Source organism: Vanacampus margaritifer, chromosome 4 (genome assembly GCF_051991255.1).
Source record: "Vanacampus margaritifer isolate UIUO_Vmar chromosome 4, RoL_Vmar_1.0, whole genome shotgun sequence".
Lineage (NCBI taxonomy): Eukaryota > Metazoa > Chordata > Actinopteri > Syngnathiformes > Syngnathidae > Vanacampus > Vanacampus margaritifer.
Genome location: NC_135435.1, coordinates 12,587,501 through 12,606,724, shown reverse-complemented (window position 1 = coordinate 12,606,724; position 19,224 = coordinate 12,587,501). Strand labels below are relative to the sequence as shown.

Below are 19,224 nucleotides of genomic sequence, written 5' to 3'. Positions count from 1 at the left end.
ATTAGAGCGTGGGAATCTTTGAATGTCTCACAATTCGATTAGATTCAGATTCGATTTTCGATTAAGAACGATTTTTGATTCAAAGGGATTTGATTGACAATGATTTTTGCTTCAATTTATAGATGTTCAAGGAATCGTAATGATCTACTCCAGTCTGACTCGCTAATGCTAATTAGTGCTCTACTCGCGGCACTTTGATCACTCCAAAGAATGGCTCCACGCTGCAAAAAAAACAACTTTTATTGGAATAACTTGATCGTGACTTTTTCCTTCTACTCTTTAATGTGGCTACAACTTAACAGTGTATCAGACCGCGTGAAACCACACTGCCCCTAAGTGGCCAAATCGGGTACAACATGAACAGCGCTACCAATAAAGGCACACACAAACAAAGGGCAGACAGTATAGAATAATTTCAATAAAATCGATTTTGGGACATTTAAAATCGATTCCGAATCATGCTAAAAGAGAATCAATTTTTTGGCACACTCCTACTGTAGATGATGATTTGGCCAATTAAACAATTGTAACCTACTGAATTATTGACGGATTTACAAACGGATTGTTTTATTACAAACTTTATTAACACTGCTATGATTCAGGGTGAATTTTTGTATTGCCGATTAAAAAAAAAAAAGTGGTATAGTTGTTTGTGACCCCAAAAAAATTGGTCGAGAATATGGGAGAGTTGAGCAATCTACAGCTGTCTGTGTTCCATATGTTATGAGTGCTCGAGCAGCCCTGTCCCAAGATGGCTGCCCTATGACGATGTTACTTCGCAATGGCTGCGCGCATTAGCCATCTAGTGTTCTTATAGATATCCATGCCTTTATATACACCTTGTGGAATTTCCTTTGTTTATTGTTTTAAACTTAAATTGGGAGAGAAAACAGCTTGAATCTTGTATAATTTGATAAACAAGTGCTTATGGTGGCAGTAAACTTAATTCATCTCACTTCACAATAAGCCGCAGTTTGGCAAATAGTGAACAATTCATCAAAAATAATTAAGGATTCATTATATTAATTTCGAAATGGGACACCAAAATTGCCAAAATGTCCTTTTCATAATGTGTTCTTTCTGCCAGTAAGACAAAACAAATGTGTACACCATTAAAAAAAAAGTGTAGATTTTTATTTATGATATAATTTTAAGATACACTCTATTATTTCTATTTACACCTTGTAAGAAGTGGGCATCTGTGTAATGAAAACAAGGAACTGCTGTTTTCTGAAACACATTCATAGTTGAGAGCAGAAAAAAATCTGTGAATGTATGTGAAGTGTTTTTTTTTTTTGGGGGGGGGGGTGCTCATTTGGGGGTGGGGTTTGAAGCATCTGTTTTCATGTAAGGCTTTAGGTCACAGGCAAGGCAAACTATGTCAACACTGTTTCTAGTGAAGATGTAAACAAATCAAATACAATCAGTACTTTCCATAACGACAAGATGAGGCAGCTCAAGGATAATGGCAGATTAAACGTGCGCCCTTAATCATGGTCTCCCTCTCGACTATATTAGGCTCCAAATAAAGTACACTGATTTGACCATTTACTGCATCAATCAATCAAATCTGTCAGTCAGTCAGTCAATTAATCTTATTGCTTTAATCGGCCAAGTGGCTGGATGCTTTATTCAGTATTTTGCTTGTGTTTCCCTTTTTAGACGGATCGATCTATTTCTACCATGAATGCATAAGTCTACACACCCCTGTTCAAATGTCAAGTGATATATATATATATATTGAGAGGAAGTAAAAAATAAATGAGATTTTGCGGTTGCACAGATGAGGACACCCTTTTGAAACTGGGGATGTGGCTGTGTTCAGAATTAACCAATTACAGTCCATCTAATTAACCAAAACAAAGCACAGATGTTGTAGTAGGCTTTTTTTTTGTCAAAGAAAAAAAATGCCAGGAAAAGTCTACAAGAACACCTGAAATGTATTTGTGGTTACTCAGATACACTTTAAGTGGTGGCAGGTGTGTGCTGACTCCCGATTAACATGAGTTTGTGATTGGTTAATTCTGTGTGCAGACTTGTGAGACCACATGATCTGAGTTGTTTATTATTATTTTTTAGTATTTCTTATTATTAAATTGAGTTGTACAAGTTTTAAGTCTTTTTTTCACGAAAAGCTGACATTTAAACACGGGTGTCTATCTATCTATCTATCTATCTATCTATCTATCTATCTATCTATCTATCTATCTATCTATCTATCTATCTATCTAGCTATCTATCTAGCTAGCTAGCTATCTATTCATTACAAATATAAATTATCCCTGATTATGACCATTTAAAATCATTCATAAAATGTAAACAAGTATCAAGCAATTGCAAATAAACACAACATTGAAGAAAAATGAATGTGTCTGTGTTGTTGTGGTCAGCACACGTCATGTGACGCAACTGTCACCAACAAGCATGCAAGTATTAGCTACTAGCTACGCTACTCACAACGTCAGATTGAGGTTGGGTTCAGTAATTATTGTTTGTAGTCTTTTCACCGGGGGTTGATTTCATAAACTACTCTCCGATTATTCCCAAAAGTTACAAACGTCGTCCGTCTCCACATTTTATCCTCATTTCAAGATGCTCACTTTTCACAATAACACTTTCTTGATAACAAAAAAGATGTAGCAGCAAGGAAGAAGAGAGCGCTTGTCAATATGTAGACAAGCAGCCACGAAATGCTTTTAACTGCTGGTCACGTATATTCATGAATGAAATCTCTAATAAAACAACCCACCCACACACCCACACACACTTTGGATACTCATTATCATCTCCAGGAAAGAAACATTAAAAGTGGCAGGGGGAAAAATGACAATCTGTTGATACCATATCAAAATGAACAAAAAGGACGTTCACTATGAAATAATCTTTGTGACATATTGTCAACACATACATATCTATTCATCTCTGTGTCAAAGTAAAGCTCTTGTAATTACACATTTGACTCTATATATCCTTATAATAATTCCATATAGCTTATTGGGGATACAGCTATAGCTTATATCCTCGGATGTAAAACAAATAACAATAAATTATATTGATATAAATCTTTTTCTCTCTCTGTCTTATCAAATATTTGAAAGAAAACAAACATTTTCTTTAGTGGCCACCAGGGGGCACGGATGTGCTGCAGTTGTGTTCCGTGACCAGAAGGTGGGAGCAGACGCAGTTTCTACTCCTCCAGGAAGAACAAGAATCCTGAAAGGGGGAGGAGCCCTAAGGAAAACCGTTCAGCGTTTCCTCCATTTTCTTCATATTCAGCTTAAGGTACTTGTACTAGTACACTCTCTGTCCTCACTACCAAGACAATTCAGCACACTATTAGAATGACTTTGCCTTCCCAGTTGCTTGTTCCAGTACTAGTGCCACTTTTGGCTTGTATGCAATAAAAATCCGTAGAGTATACTGTGTTGTTCAAGAAACAAAGCTCATCCCAACTAGTAAGCATGTGTTACACACTAGTAGCCTTCTTGAAAGCACGAATGCCTACTAGTAGTTTTGCCATACTAGTAACGTGCAATTGACCTATGGCAGTGGAAGAAGTAATATAATATAAAAAATACTAGTAAGACAGTTATTCTACTAGTACGCTGTAGTTATTCTACTAGTGTGCTGAATTGTCTTTTACTAATGAGGACAAAGGATTGTACTAGTAGATTAGTTCATGGACCTGAAGCTGGAGCGCGAATAAATGTTTCTTTGATATACATCTTAAGATCAATGTACTAGTACGCTCTTGATCCTCGCTCGTAGGACAACTTTGTTAAACTATTAGCACATTGAGGCCAAACTGCTATTTGTAGTACTAGTGACTAGGGCTGGGAATCTTTGAATGTCTCACGATTCTATTTGATTCCGATTTTTGGGTGTGCGATTCGATTCAGAATCGATTTTTGATTAAGAACGATTTTTGATTCACAATGATTTTTGTTTCAATTCATAGATGTTCAAGGAATTGTAATGATCTACTCCAGTCTGACTCGCTAATGCTAATTAGTGCGCTACTCTCACTCAAAAGAACGGCTCCACGCTGCAAAAAAACAACTTTTATTGGAATAACTTGATCGTGACTTTTTCCTTCTACTCTCTAATGTGGCTACAACTTAACAGTGTATTAGACCGCGTGGAACCACACTGCCCCTAAGTAGCTAAATCGGGTACAACATAAACAGCGCTCCCAATAAAGGCACACACAAACAAAGGGAAGACAGTATAAAATAATTTAAATAAAATCGATTTTGGGACATTTTAAATCGGTTCTGAATCGTACTAAATGAGAATCGCGATTCTTATGAGAATCGATTTTTTGGCACACCCCTACTAGTGACGTTATAAAAATTCTACCAGCTACCAACTAGTGCTTCACTAGTACTAAAATTAGTACACAGAAATTAACTTGTTTTGCTTCACTAGTAAGATGTACAACAGTCATCCTCCTAGTACGCTAAAGTTGTCCTAAGAGTGTGCAGAAATCTCATAAAGGCAGTAGTAGAAAAAACACAGGCATTCTACTAGTGCGCCCTAGTTGCAACGAGTGTACTAGTGAATTGTCTTCCTGGTGAGGGCAAGGAACATACTAATACATAGATATTAAGCTGATTATCAACTAAATAAATACTTTTCATTCAATTCAGCACATTAGGCTGCACTAGTAGAATGACTGAGAAAGAGCCCGGCCCACCGGGCATCTGCCCTGTATACCAGATGGATAGTTCAGCCCTACCCTTGACCGAGACCCAAAGCTGGATATCAAGGTTATGGAACAAATGCTCAAAGTGCTTCCCGTATGGTGGGCCCCCTTGCAAGTGCTTGTTTGTGTTGTGTCCACATCCGGCCTTTGTCCCAGCTCATCACATCGCAGGAGTGCAAGAAGCTTTCAGGTAAACTGTAACTAAAATCAGACGGCGCCATCTTGGATCCAGCAGGTGCGTCCACGATGAGCCGTAGCGGAGGTGGTACGGTTTGAGGTGGCGTTTAGAGCGCCGTCTCCTTCAGGTCATTGAGGTTTGGCATTCTGGTGCGGGAGGCTCGGGTAAAGGTGGGTCCGTTTTGCCCCGGTTTGATGCCCAGCTGTTCGGCCGTGAACTGCGCACCCTCGGCCCGCTGCAGCGCCGAAACGTGCCAGGCGGACTCCAGCTGGCCCGGCAGCGGGTAGCTGGCCTTGCGGCTCTTGGTCTGGGACGAGCCGCTCGTCCCGGAGTGGCCCCGGCTCTCGGCGTGCCCCCGGCCCTCGGGGTAGACCACTTTAGAGGAGGGCTGAGGCGGGTTGGGGAGGGGCGGCTGGAAGCGCAGGTCTGCGGGAGGGGGAGGAGCTGGAGGAGGCTGGCCTTGGTTTGGGGAAGGCGAGAGGTGCAGGAGCCGGCGAAGGGACTTCAGCGGTTGGCTCTGCCAACGAGAGGGACGTGAAGGGCTCAGAAAAATACTCAAGTATGGACATTGAAAAAAACGGACTCATTCTTGTTACTTACGTTACTTCCCACCATAACTGTATTGGAAACATAACTCAATTAATTTCCATCGAATAACTAATAAATAGTTGGGTTTCTATCAAAGTCTATGAACATCATTTCCTATCAGTGACTGTACTACTTGAGTACAAGTATTTATTAGTTAGTGACTTGAAGTAACCTAAACAAACTATTTAGTTAGGTTTCCATCTCGTGGTACAGTCAGTGGAGAGATGTACCAAAGTACAAATACTTTGTCACTGTATTTACTTAAAAATAGGGGTGTCAAGTGATTACATTTTTTAATCGTAATTAATCGCATGACTTCAATAGTTAACTCACAATTAATTGCAAATTTTATATCTGTTCTAAATGTACAATAAATGATTTTTTTTCATACTCTTGTTTACATAAAAGTGGGAAAAAATGTAAACTAATAGAAATATATACATAATTTATAATGATAGATAAAATTGAGTTAAAATTAAAAAGATGTACTGAGTAAAAAAAAAAAACCAGTGTGATATTGATTTGTGTTGAAGTCATTTTTATGCCACTAGATGGCATAATTGCATTTGTAAGATGTCAGTGACCGCTCAGTTCATTTTTCTTTTCATATTTAAGAGCTATCTAATCTTTAACATGAAGTTACTTGTGAAATTCTGCACATTTTTTAAAATTGTAAAATACAACTTGACCCCAGTCTTCACAAATCGATGCATTATTATTAAATGTATTACAGGTCAATTTTGACGTGGACGTGCCTGCTGCGTTGTGATTGGAATTCCCTCAATACAGGCTTTCGAAGTAAAGGGCGGTCATTAATCGTGCGTTGATATAATAAGTGGCCTTAACGCAACTTTAAATTAAGGCTGCAATATGGAACTTTTTTCCCCAAAATATCTTTACAGTAGCCTTTTTATTTGACAATTTATGAGTCAAAGGTCTTCTAATTAGTACATTAACACCTTAGCTGTTCACAATGGCTACTCCTGCAAGCCTCTGGCCAATAGTTTTCAGACTGGATTCGGGTTCGAATTTCCCGCGCCCTGTCTGCGGATGTGACGTCGTGCGCTGTGTGCATGTGAAGAAGGGTACGTGCAGTTGGGGCTCCGGGTGGCGGTGTGCTTACCGTCACTTGCCTCCGGTGCAGTTTGGCGTGAGTTCGCTTCCCTGCCTGAGAGACCATATATATGTGTGTGAGTGCACCCAACAACCAAAAAAAAGGGTATGTGCAGTTTCATTTTTTGTCAGCAGGTGGCACTAGCGATTCGAAATTGAATATGCTATGTTCAGTAGCTTGAACTCAAAATTAACACACTAATTTTGACACCCCCATTTAAAAGTAAATATATATATATACATGCCCACTCATGAACTAGAGGGAAAATATCAAGTTTATACCTGAGAATGTGAGTCAATTGCTTTTTCCGCCGGCCATTCATTCACTCTCTCTCTTCCTCTTTCTCGGTCTCGTTCGCGGTCCCGGCTCTGCTCCCGTTCCCGGTCTCTGTCTCGGGAGCGCTCTCGGTTTTTCCGACGGCTTCCGTGGTGAGAGGATGACTTGGAGCCCCTCTGCAGGGACAGATGCTCTTGTGCATTCCCGGGTCCCTTTTAGCAGCAAAATATGAGGTAAGGATAAGTAGTCTCCTGGAGCCGAGCACAAACACGCCCACCAGAAGTAGGCGTAGTAGTAGTAAATGCTTAAATAGCTTTCCATAGTGGACATGTTGTTTTGGACCCGTGACAATCCTCATGCGGCTGCGGCCTGAGCATTGTCACGCGGTCATGTGTCAGCGCTGTGCTAGGCTTACTGTTGTGGCAGGATATGGCGGCGGAGGAGGCTGCTGCTGTAGCATAGGCGAGGGCACCACCGGAAGGACTTTGACAGCCGAGTTGTGCTTTAGGCTGTTCTTGGAGCTGAAGAGCGGGAAGAGGCTTTTCCTGATGCTGGGGTTCCTCCCATCCGCCATGTCGGTCTGTGGAGAGGAAAATTGTCAGCCTCAGCAGCTACACAAAATGTCACTGATGGATACGTTTATCCGATGATGACCGTTTTATGAATTATCATGTGGTACGACAAAAAGAAATAACCAATTTGGGACTTTTATTTTGAAATACATTTGAAGACAGGAGTTTGTATCATCCACACGATAGTCAAGATGGGAGGAGCTATCAGGTTTGTACTTGACTCACAAGCATGTCAAAAAGTTACCCTTGTAGCATCTGGTATGTAGTAGTCATATTTGGATATCACGTGGCATGGCCTGAAACAAAATAATATTAATTTTGTCCGACAAATGTAGATATTTTCACTATAGTTTTACTTGTGAGGCTACCTAGCTTGCTTTATTTAGATGGCTAATTGTTAGCCTCAAAACTTTTATTTAAGTTGAAAATACTATGAAAATACATCTGGTGCAACCATTGTCGAAAGCTGTACAGTATGTCCTAAATTGTGGATGATAGTAAAATTGTAGATAACAGTAAATAATAATGTTTTTTTTTTAATAATAAATCAACTGTGCTCGGTCTGGTAAAAAATCCTTATCCGTCAATGAGCCATTAACATAAAAACAAACAAATATCACATCTGTAACATGTAAAATGTGGGAAAGGTGAAGAGGGTTAAACGTTTATTAAAGTCACTGTAGATGCTTTATTAACTCATTCACTGCCATTGACGGTTATAAAAGTAAAAAAAAATCATTTTAACTATTTCTATTAGTTTAACATTTTTTTCTACTTTTGTTAACAAGAGTATGAAAACCTAACCTAGAATTTGTTTTTATTGTACATTTAGAACAGATATAAAATGTGTGATTAATCGTGAGTTAACTATTGAAGTCATGCGATTAATTACGTCTGACGCCCCTAATTTTTACTAATCATCTCGTCAGGCAATTCAAATTTTGAATTGTAATTAATTAAATGACTTCACTAGTTAACTCACGATTAATCACAAATTTTATATGTGTTCTAAATGTACAATAAAAAATGTTTTCTAGGTTTTCATACTCTTGTTAACAAAAGTGTGTGTGTGTGTGTGTGTGGGGGGGGGGTTAAACTAATAGAAATAGTTTAAATGAAGTTTGAGTTTATAGCAGTCAATGGCATTGAATGAGTTAATGAAGGATTCTGTCCATAATTAGACAAAACAAATGTAATCTGAAATGAATCATTTTCAAATGTATTCCAATGATTTTTGCTCATTTTCAATGTTTTGAGTTTGTTTCCCCATTGAACAACATGGTCAAAGTTTTGCTCAATTGACATCAAATAAATGGGTCAATTGCGTAAAAGTGTCCTTACTATTTGTGTTTTCTTCTTTTTCTTTTTGATGGCTCTAAAGAAGCCTTGTTTTTCCTTCTCCTTGGCGGGCTCTGGAGGATTCATCACCATTGCTTCTGCGGTGCTCCTGAAAAATGAAACCTTCATCATCGTCATCATCTATGTGTGTAATGGCTAGACCACATTGTGATAAATGACTTCATTGTCATCCAGCGAAGAGCCTTAAAACTGCAATACAACTTCTCTCTTCTCTGTATGACGCACAGGGTTGGGAGGGTTACTTATAAAATGTAATCCATTACAGTTACAAATTACCTGCTAAAAAATGTAGTTAGTAACGTAATCCAAGTGCCATAATATTAAAGTAATGTAACTGGATTATTTTTGGATTACTCCAATATTGAGTATGCTCATGAAAACAAAATAAAAATAAATATCACCACAATATATATTCTATACAATGTGCCCCTTTTATTTGCGAATGATAGGGACCCGGGCAGCCTACAAATAGCAAAAATCCTTGTGTAATTAAAAAGCATGTGGGCTATTGATTGATTGATTGATTGATGGCCATATGCTGTTTTCGAACTGTCACTGAAAGCAACCACACCTCTCAGTTTGACGGACGACAGACAGACGCACATACTGTACATACTCACCCACATACAAAAATATATATATATATATATATATGTGTGTATATATATATATATATATATATATATATATATATATATATATATATATGTATATATATTTAAAAAAAAAATAAAATAAAAAAAAAACGTTTTTTTTTTAAAAAGGAGAGCAATGATGATGTCAAATCGAATGAACAATACTGAGAAAAAAAAGAAAAAAAGGACGACAGACAGACAGACAGATAGATAGATAGATAGATAGATAGATGGATGGATGACAGAGGGATGATAGATAGATAGATAGATAGATAGATAGATAGATAGATAGATAGATAGATAGATAGATAGGGTGGGAGGAAGATTTGTTTGGAAGGTGTAACTCACATTATGGTTGTAGGCTAGCGGGCTAGCTAGCAAGAAGCTACAGCGCGTAACATGCCGCTGGATTTCTAGCTCAAACTTTCGCTCCGAGTAAGTTCCAGTGAATTCCGTGAAGCTTTTTGAAACTGCCCGCGTGTGGAGTCAGTTCGTTCGTCCCCACCTTCCCAACATGTAGCAACGGTCCCACTTATGGGCATGCACTCTCTCTCGCTCTCTCTCTCTCCCTCTCCCTCTTTCGCACTTTCTCTCATCATAGAAATTGTAATCCCTCAAAGTAATCCCCAATTTTAATAAATGTACCTGTAATCTGATTACATGTTTTTTTCCTGTAACTGTAATGGAATACAGTTACATTTTTTTTGCAAACTGCTTACTTAACGGTGGTACATGTATTCCGTTACTCCCCAAGCCTGATGACGCGGCATCATTGTTTAATAGTGCCTGAGGATTTTCATTAAACGCATTTATTGGGGTATTGGCTACTGTTCAATGTAATTTAAAGTTCTCTTAAAAAATCTTCTCACCAGTCAAAGGCAGTCTGGCGTTTGGAGTGGTTGGCCATGGAAACAGGGTTGCCAGGGACAACAGGTACGACTGGTCCACGACCCTGCCCAACACCCTCATGGAAAGACGAGGAGTTATCTGGTCTGGGCGACGGGACTGGACAGACCCAAGACAAGAAAGAATGACACTTGTTCCTTCTTATGATAACATGACATCATCCTGGAGCTTTTGGTGATTACCTCTGTAAAAGCTGCCAACTCTTCGAGGCATTGACTCAGTGAAGATCATGCGGTTCTCCTTAGATGACGCTCCATCCTCTCCATGAGGGTCGTGATACATTCCGACCTGTATGGGCACAAAACAGAGTCTCACTCTCATTGGCTTGTTCGTGAAAGTGGCGTGTGAGCAAACATGCTGTCTACTCTTTGATGTAAGTCATATGGTGTCAGACCTCATTTTTAGGCGGTCGCTGAGTATGAAAAGCAGCAGGGTTGTCCCTCGTTGAGTCTTTGATGGAGGCACAAGGGTGGCTCATGTCTTTAGGGGACTGCTCGCTCTGTTGAAGATACAAACATGTACAGGTCAAAGCAGACTTATGGACAGTTGTTTGAGCATTTAGTTGGCAAATACAGTGGAACCTCAGAGTTTGAACGTTTCAGAAATCGTACCCCAAAAAATTAAGTAAAAAATTCCTCAGAGTTTGAACTCATTTTCGGAGTTGGAACACCCAAGCAAAGCAAGCTAAGCCGAATGTACTTTGAGAACGGGTAGCCTAGCGAAGCCTAGCGAAGCTTAGCGAAGCCTAGCGAAGCCGAATGCTCACGTTGCGGTAGTTGAGACGATACACTGCTCATTTCCAGTCAGATCGTGAATACTCCCAGAGGTGCTCCATACTCGCGAGTGCATTTTGATTTTTCCACGATAATTTTCTTCGACTTGGGCCCAAAGAAAGACAACAGTGGCTGCAAAGAAAAACATACAGTGCTACGAACCACAGTGGAATTAGGAAGGAGATTATCGCGCAGTTGTAACTCCCGTGACTACTTCTGTAAATACTGGCACGAGGACCCCCCTTAGCTGTTCAACAACGTGCCTGACGTTAAACAACGCACGCAAGGACCGCTTAGTAGTCTAACAATATGCCCAATGTAAAATACACAAACTCAGCACTGAACTAAAGCTAGCTTTAACATAGCATTTATCATCCACTGATGCCATCACACCATAACAACAAAAAATATAAGATAAAGTTTTTTTATTGTTTAAATACTGTACAGGGTGCAAATGTAAAAACACATAAAGAGAAATTAAAATAGGAATTTTCAGTTTTTGGAGCTTAGAAACAGATTAATTGCATTTACATTATTTTCCTATGAGAAAAAATGTTTCGAAGGTTGAACAATTCGGACTTTGAACACTTCGCAGGAATGAATTTTGTTCAAACTCCAAGGTACCACTGTATAAAGAATGGGGAGAGGGGGAAAAAACAAGACCCAAGCTTTTCTCCTGAAAGGGGGTAAAGTATAAACCTGGAAAAAAACTTAAAGCATACCATTTCTCTCTCTCTCTCTCTCTCACACACTTTCTGTCTATCTATCTGTCTCTGTTTGTCTGTCTGTCTCTCTCCTTCTCTGTCTCTCTCTCTCTCCCTCACTTTCAGTCTGTCTGTCTGTCTCTCTCTCAGGTAATGTCTGTCTGTCTCTTAGCCTATCTCTCTCTCTCTCGCTCTAAGTCTGTCTGTCTGTCTCTCTCAGGCTATCTTTCATCTGTCTGTCTGTCCCTTTCTTTGTCTGTCCCTCTCTCTCTCTCTCTCTCTCTCTATCTGTCTATCTATCTATCTATCTATCTATCTATCTATCTATCTATCTATCTATCTACTATCTATATATATATGTATATATATATATATATATATAGCTATATATATTTACAATGCTGCTCATAGATTTTTTTGTATAAAATATTAAAATAACCTTATTAAATGTTTAGTCATAGCCAAATCTACAATGCTGACATTGAAAATAATGGACTTGAACAACACTCTCAGTCTATCTGTTTCTCTTTCTTTCTCTGTCTCTCTGTTTGTCTGCCTGTCTCTCAGTTTGTCTGTCTGGCTTTCAGCCTTTCTCTCTCTCTCTTTCAGTCTATGAGTCTGTCTGCCTCTGTGTGTGTGTCTCTCGCTCTCCCTCTCTCAGTTTATGTCTGTCTATCTGTCAGTCTCTCTCTCTCTCCCTCTCTCTCCCTGTTCCTGTTTGTCTGTCTGTACGTTTGTCTGTGTCTCTGTCTGTCTCTCTCTCTCTCTCTCGCCCACCCCCCATGCATTGTCTCTCAACCAAACCGTTTTGTCCACAGTGGTAAATCCGGGCTGCCGTGACCACCAGGAACATGTAAAAGTAGCCTATAGGCAATGGTACCCAGACTAGTGCCATCACTAACCCTTGTCATGCCATCCGTGCAGTCTTCCCTGGAGGAGCTCACTGAGTGCCCAGTGAGTGTCCTGTGCTGAAGTTGCGGGGAAAGCAGCTGCAGACTAGAAGCTCGCGTCTGTATCGCCTGACCCGGAGGGGGCAAGCCCGCCATCCCCGATTCCACGCCATGAGGTCGATGGCGCTCTCTCCTCACGTACATAGAGTGGCGTTGAGGTCGTTGCTGAGAGGAGAAGGGGGACGAGTAACCCAGGCCATAATGGTACGAATCGTGTGGGGAGGGCAGCGTGTGGGTGGACGGCATCCCTGCACCCCCCGGGTCTAAGAGTTCTGGAGCCTTCGCCTCCTCTGTGGATGAGAGGGGAGATTTATTTTCAATGATCTACCATTCATCAATTTTCAACCGTTTTTTGGTACTGTTCGAGGGCTACGAGTGAGATGGAGTCGATTGTAGCTTGGGCCAAGACGTGGGGTACACCGTGCTCCCTAGAATTGCATTTTCAAGGGTGTGGATTGGTTGCTAGTCAATAGTAGGGCACCGTCCTACCCATCCATCCACTTTCTATTCTTTTTGTTTTGCTAAGGGTCCCTCCCGGGAGCTGGATCCCATCCCGAACATATAACCAAACATTCACACTTTCAGTCTCTCTTTATCTCTGTTGTAGACTGCTGATGATAATCTAAGGTCAGTGGACAGTTCCATCCAAGAACATCCAGATTAAGGATAATATCAATTCTAATTGAATGAGGAAATATATTCAAAAGTTTACAGAAGGTCAAATCAGATCGTTAAGTATTCAACCTACCCGGAGCCAAAGATTTATGTCTGGACTTGTGTCTGGAGGAGGAGTCGAGTGTGCTGCTCTCCATGCGGACGTTGCCGCTGCTACGGGATGCGGGGCTGTGTCCTGAGCGATCACTGTGTCGTGCCGAGGGGCTCCCAGGTGGCCCCGGGGCACTAGAAGGGGCATTGAGGTCCAGACAGCTCGCAGGGAAGAAACGTGCGCTGGGTCCCACTGCCGTTGACGTGTTGGAGTTCGGGTCGTCCGGGTGAAGTCGACCGTCGCTGAGGTTCCCGACGGATTTGGCATCGCTCAGAGCGCCGTGGCTCTTGGACAGGCTGAGATAAGAGGCGGAGCTTTTGGACGACGACGACATGGATCCATGGGCTGAGTCGGCCACGCTGTGTGAATGTCTACCGTGTTGTTTGTCTCCTCCTGACTGTAAGGTGTTGGTCTTGCTTTCCAGGAAGGTGTGGCGTCCACTTTGCTGTTGTTGCTGCTGCTGCTGCTGCTGAGAGCGAGAGGAAGCGCTGGGCTTGCTCAGGCCATACTTTGCACCATGTCCTTGTTCTGGCAACTTGGGCGAAGCTCCCAAATTGAAATCGAATTCGGATTTATTTTTGACTTCTTTGGGACTGAGGAGGTGCGGCAGGTTGTTATTGGCCAGGTCTTTGCTGGACGAGGCTGAGCGATTGAGGGTCTGGGACAGGTACTGACTCTTGGGGTGAAGGGTGGGACTTAAACTCGACGGGGGTTTGTTACCGTTTAGGAAATTCTCGTTGCCAAGGTGATGGAGGTCACCATGACGTGGGAGACTTGAACATTCTTTGCTGTTGGAGCGGCGTTGGCTTGAGCTCTTGGTGAGACTCCTAAGGGGACAAGTACAAATGAATGTGCTTGCTTTATATCTGGCCACTTGGGGGCAGCACAACAAGCTGAATGCACCACCAGTATATTATAATAGTAAAGAACCCCTTTGTTTTAGTCAATGAAATGATACTTTGACGATGAGTGCACTATTATGGCTACAATAATAATAATAATGAAAATCATCATGATCAATTAGTAACACAAAGGAGTATGCATTATTATTTCCTGTAGTTAAAGTCAAACTATAAGCAAAGTTTACTGGACCTTGTTGGAACTGTGTTCTCTCCATGATGGTGTGTTTTCCTCTTGGAGGAACGTGGCGGGTTGGGCGAGGAAGGCGAAGGCCTCTCTCTCTCGACCTGCCTCAGAGGCTGGAAGGCCGGATGATTCAGACTCTGCTCAGTCAGATAGCGCTCAGTAGGGTTGAGAAGCAGCAGGTTCTGATGAGTAAGACACATGTGCATTAAAGGGGAACTCTAGAAGAACATTTTTCTTTGCAATTTGTGTCGTGTTCCCTCGCTATAACGCGGCTCACTTTTTTTAGTGCAATTTTGCATGTATTTTTTTTTTTTTTACAGCGATGTACTTATTTTACAAAATGTATGAAGGTTTGAACTTTGTCAATGTTAAGACAAGAGAGAAATGTGAGGAAAAAGTAAAGGCCTCAATGAGAAAAGTGCATAAACTGTGTGGTGAGGGGTTTTAGAGCCTTAAAAAACATTTATAATAAATTCTCTCCATTCTCATTCATCTCAATAGGCAGGGTTAGGGTTAGGGTTAGGGTTAGGTCTTATAGCACCCTCTGCTGTTGAATGAAATTTGACATCAGACTGCCCTCGGGCTCGAATTGTAGACACCACACAACCAAACCCAGAAAACAGTTGCGCTTTAGTAGTACAATTTTATAATGTCATTTTAGTTCCAGTGCTCTCTTCCCTAATTAAATAAATAAAACAATTCTCCATATAATTAGCGTAGTGCAAAATATTGCCATCATAAAATGAACCCCATGGTTCATGGAGATGTGCCTTGCCCAACGATACGACACATGATTTGGGGAGAGCGGGGATCGAACAGTCGACCTTCTGGTTACTGAACGACCGTCTCTACACGACGGCCGTCTATATGAGCACCTCTCAGAAAGTGTTAATCAAAACTATAAAGCTCCGTGACAAGTAGCGGTAAGTCGGCTCCCTCTAGTGGTACATAAAAGAATCATTGACATTTTTTACCCCAGTACATTTGTTAAGAAAAGTTCAGTTGTATTTAATTTTTAAGTAGCATACAGTTGCATGTAATAATTTGCAACCATCTTCATTTATACTGTCTTTATTGAACTTGTGTGTGCAATTTTAATTGCCTCGTTATTTAATTACAGATTTTGTATTTTCATCTATCTAAGCGCATCATTATGGACAAAACTGTGCATAATGTTACAGAGTCTAACAACATTATTAAGTATTGGTTTTGAAGAATAGAGCCTGTGCCTCATTTTTGATGAACATTTGGAGTACTTGGAAAGCCAAGTTTTTTTGTTTTTGGGTGGTACTTGGTGTATGAGTATGAGAACCACTGCTGTACCTAATGCAGTGCTTTGTGTTGATATGCTAAATTCTACAGCACAATGTTATTGTATTGTGTTTGAATATTACCTTCATAAGATCCAACATCAAACCGCTTAAAATGCCTTGGTACTTTCTCTCCAATGTCTGAGGATGAGTAACTGAGGGAAACTGAGACACACACATGCACGCACACACACACACACACACAGACAATGTTAAACCTTGATTTCTTTCCCCAGCTTGTAAGACGTTCTAATTGGCTAAGGTCACACATCACTCGATGACTGTATCACAAACAAACAATCCACTGCGCACACACATACACGCACACACATTAGACCCTGTGGAACGTTTTCTCCTGTGGTTTGTTTTTGTTTCATGAGTCACAGCACTGCACTCAGTCATGAAGACGCGAGAGAGCGATAAAGAGTGCGAAGACTGACGAGGAAGAGGAGGACGAGGAAGATAACAGAGGAAAAACATGGAGTGAGTGTTGTACCCTGATTCCATGAAAGCGAGTGTTGTTGTAGAAGAGTTTCATCTGCTCTGCAGGAAGTGGCCCAAGGACCTTCTGAATAGTGAATAGCTGAAAATAGTCATAATAATAATGATTTAAAAAAAAACAATCATTAATATTAATATTGTGATTGAGATTGTGGGACAAGCATAATGAAAAAATAAATAAACGCAACTTTGTGTGTTTTTTTTTTAAACTGCACATACTAAGAAGACTACTACTACTAGTAATACTAGTGAACTATGTCTTTCTACTAATGTTTTCCCCCACTCGCTGTGCCGCCTTTTGCCTATTAGTGCACAATTTAGATGGACATCAAGGATATCTAACTTCTGGACTTTTTGTGGGGAAAATATCGATTATCATGCAATGTATCTCTTCTCGCGTTCACATTTTTAAATGATCATCTACTAATAAAAGGAGAAATCTGAGCATATCATGCTAGGATGTTTTATTTTAGGGGATGCGTGTTAACAAACCTGATCAATCTCACTTTCCCCTGGAAACAAGGGCTGCCCATCACTCAGCTCGCCGAGGATGCACCCCACTGACCACATGTCCACCGCCTTGCCATAAGGAGCCCTGACATGACCAAGAAAATGTGGCAAGTCGTTAACAGCGCATTATGACCTCAGCGCTGAAATGAGAAAACAAGCGCTAGAAATGAAGAGGAGAGGAAAAAGGAATAACGTTGTTGGTGCAGGGAAATAAAAAGAGAGATGGGAAGCGATGCCCATAAAGCAAACGGCCATTTGCGGGAGAATGGAGCTGAGAAGCGTGGTGAGAAAAGGCGAGCGATCTGGCAGCAGTCGAGCAGAGGTGGTGTTGGAGGGAGAAGATTTGAGGGGGTGGCATTCAAACGGCGTCACAATAAATGTTCCAGGGCATTTACTCAATCAGGCAAGCGCGTCGAGTCTACGTGACTTCAGCTGTTTCTCAGCTAGACTGGACTTTTAAGGCAGAAAATCACATTTCACACAACATAGCTGCATGAACAACACAAACCTCAAGATTGAAAATGTAAACGTTGTGGAGGACAAGAGCAAAAAAATAATAAAAATACTTACAGTAGAGCATTAAGTCCTGCACCATGGCTTTTAATCTTAACCCTTACATAATGTTCATTTTCCAGGGACACATGGAATGTTCCGGGTCAATTTTGTAATAATTGTCTACATCAAATTGTGAACTACAGATCTTTTCAAAATGTATTAATAGAATGTCTGAATATGGATGGTTAAATGGATGGAGGAAATGTGTATTTTTTTGTTTAGTTTAGTTTTACATCACTAGTTTTCTTTTTTTTTCTTTTTTGAGAAAAACATTTATCAAACAATATGTATGATCGTTATCATTCTGTTTTACTCTCTCACTGGAGATTAACCCATGGCCCTTCAAAAACCCAACAAGTGCATATTTTTGTGGGAACCCATGCAAATGTGGTGGACCACAGGCACTTCTTAATTAAGATTGTTTCAAGTTACCACTGTCCAATAAATAGATACGCCCATTTTTGGAATATGGTATTAGTTTAAAGGTCTAGATACACCAATCCGACGCGGGCCAAATGTGACGACGCCTACCCCCGACGTCGGCACGTCGCGTAGAAAAATGACCGAACCGACACCGACTATTACGTACCTTCAGCGCATGCGCGAGAAGTAATTCCCCTCCGTACCACCGGCGGTGGTAGTCATTATTCCTAATTTGCTACATACACTGATCAGAAGGCGCTGTCCGACTCCCGACGTCGGATTGGTGCATCTAGGCCTTAAAAGTCTAAAATTCCTTCCTTTCATCAGTCTTTCCTTTGGTCTCTTGAGGCCTCCCTAATTTGTTGGAATTTAGATGTTTCTGGGGTTGGTGAAAGATTCTGGTTGGTAACCCGGTGGATAGCAGGTGATGTCTGGTCGGTGCTGGATTTCACTTTTCTGTCTTTTCTTTGATCCTTCCTCGGGTCTCCTGACAACCTCACAACTCTAGCGGGATTCTGAAGTATTCGGTTTAGGTGAAAGGTATGGGATTTTTAATAAGTTTTAGGTGAATTGATGAGCACACACACGCACGCACATGCACATACTCAAAAAAAAGAAAAAGAGAAAAGAAAAGAAAAGAGAGAGCAATGATGATGACATGTCGAATTGGTAAGATTACCGAATGAACAATACTGAGCTCTAAAAAAAAAAAGAAAAGGAAAAAAAAAGTCTAAAGTTCAATTATGCAAACATTGCAGCACAACTATAAACATTTTATTTTTGGTGGATTTTGTGTAAACGTAGGTCAAGTAATCAAAATTTGATTGAAGGTGAAAGACTGACATTTAGGGTATTTTTGTTGCTGTCAAATATCAAAACAGGTAAAATTTGAACCAAATAGTAGTTGAAGGTTAAAAACTAAAAGTTCCAAAACTTTAAGATCCAGCTCCACAATGGAAAATGTAAGCGATTTTTCATGCAGTAAGCCCTCTCAAAATACAATAAATAAACAAATACACACATACATAAATGAACACTCGAGTATCCAGTATTTCCATAAGGTTTGTGTGAAACTCACCCAAGCAGCAGCTCAGGTGATCGGTACCACCTTGTGGCCACATACTCAGTGTAATTGGCATCAGTTCCTTCAGACAGGTTGCGGGCAAAACCTGAGCAAAAGCAACACAAGTTACTACAAATGTTTCTTAGTATTAAATTGAGTTGTACAAGTTTTAGTTGTTTTTTTTCACGACAAGCTGACATTTGAACAGGGGTATCTATCTATCTATCTATCTATCTATCTATCTATCTAT

At 40.6% G+C, this 19,224-nt stretch overlaps 1 protein-coding gene across 3 annotated transcripts in view; it reads right to left on the bottom strand.

Annotated features, from left to right (window-relative positions):
* Window positions 1-2,562: 2,562 nt before the first annotated feature.
* cdkl5 (cyclin dependent kinase like 5) overlaps window positions 2,563-19,224 on the bottom strand; it is a 53,787-nt gene continuing 37,125 nt past the window's right edge. For 2 of the 3 annotated variants that reach the window (XM_077563141.1, XM_077563140.1), the window contains 15 exons: window positions 18,990-19,080; window positions 16,916-17,018; window positions 16,419-16,505; window positions 16,007-16,087; window positions 14,619-14,794; window positions 13,509-14,353; window positions 12,713-13,050; window positions 10,728-10,832; window positions 10,516-10,621; window positions 10,297-10,432; window positions 8,775-8,880; window positions 7,277-7,441; window positions 6,867-7,073; window positions 6,595-6,639; window positions 2,563-5,400 (listed from right to left, as the gene is read on the bottom strand). In XM_077563141.1, coding sequence (XP_077419267.1) covers window positions 4,990-5,400; window positions 6,595-6,639; window positions 6,867-7,073; window positions 7,277-7,441; window positions 8,775-8,880; window positions 10,297-10,432; window positions 10,516-10,621; window positions 10,728-10,832; window positions 12,713-13,050; window positions 13,509-14,353; window positions 14,619-14,794; window positions 16,007-16,087; window positions 16,419-16,505; window positions 16,916-17,018; window positions 18,990-19,080 — 3,002 coding nt within the window. In that variant the 3' untranslated portion in view covers window positions 2,563-4,989. The remainder of the gene's footprint in view (window positions 5,401-6,594; window positions 6,640-6,866; window positions 7,074-7,276; window positions 7,442-8,774; window positions 8,881-10,296; window positions 10,433-10,515; window positions 10,622-10,727; window positions 10,833-12,712; window positions 13,051-13,508; window positions 14,354-14,618; window positions 14,795-16,006; window positions 16,088-16,418; window positions 16,506-16,915; window positions 17,019-18,989; window positions 19,081-19,224) is intronic. The other variant, XM_077563143.1, reaches the window with a different exon arrangement.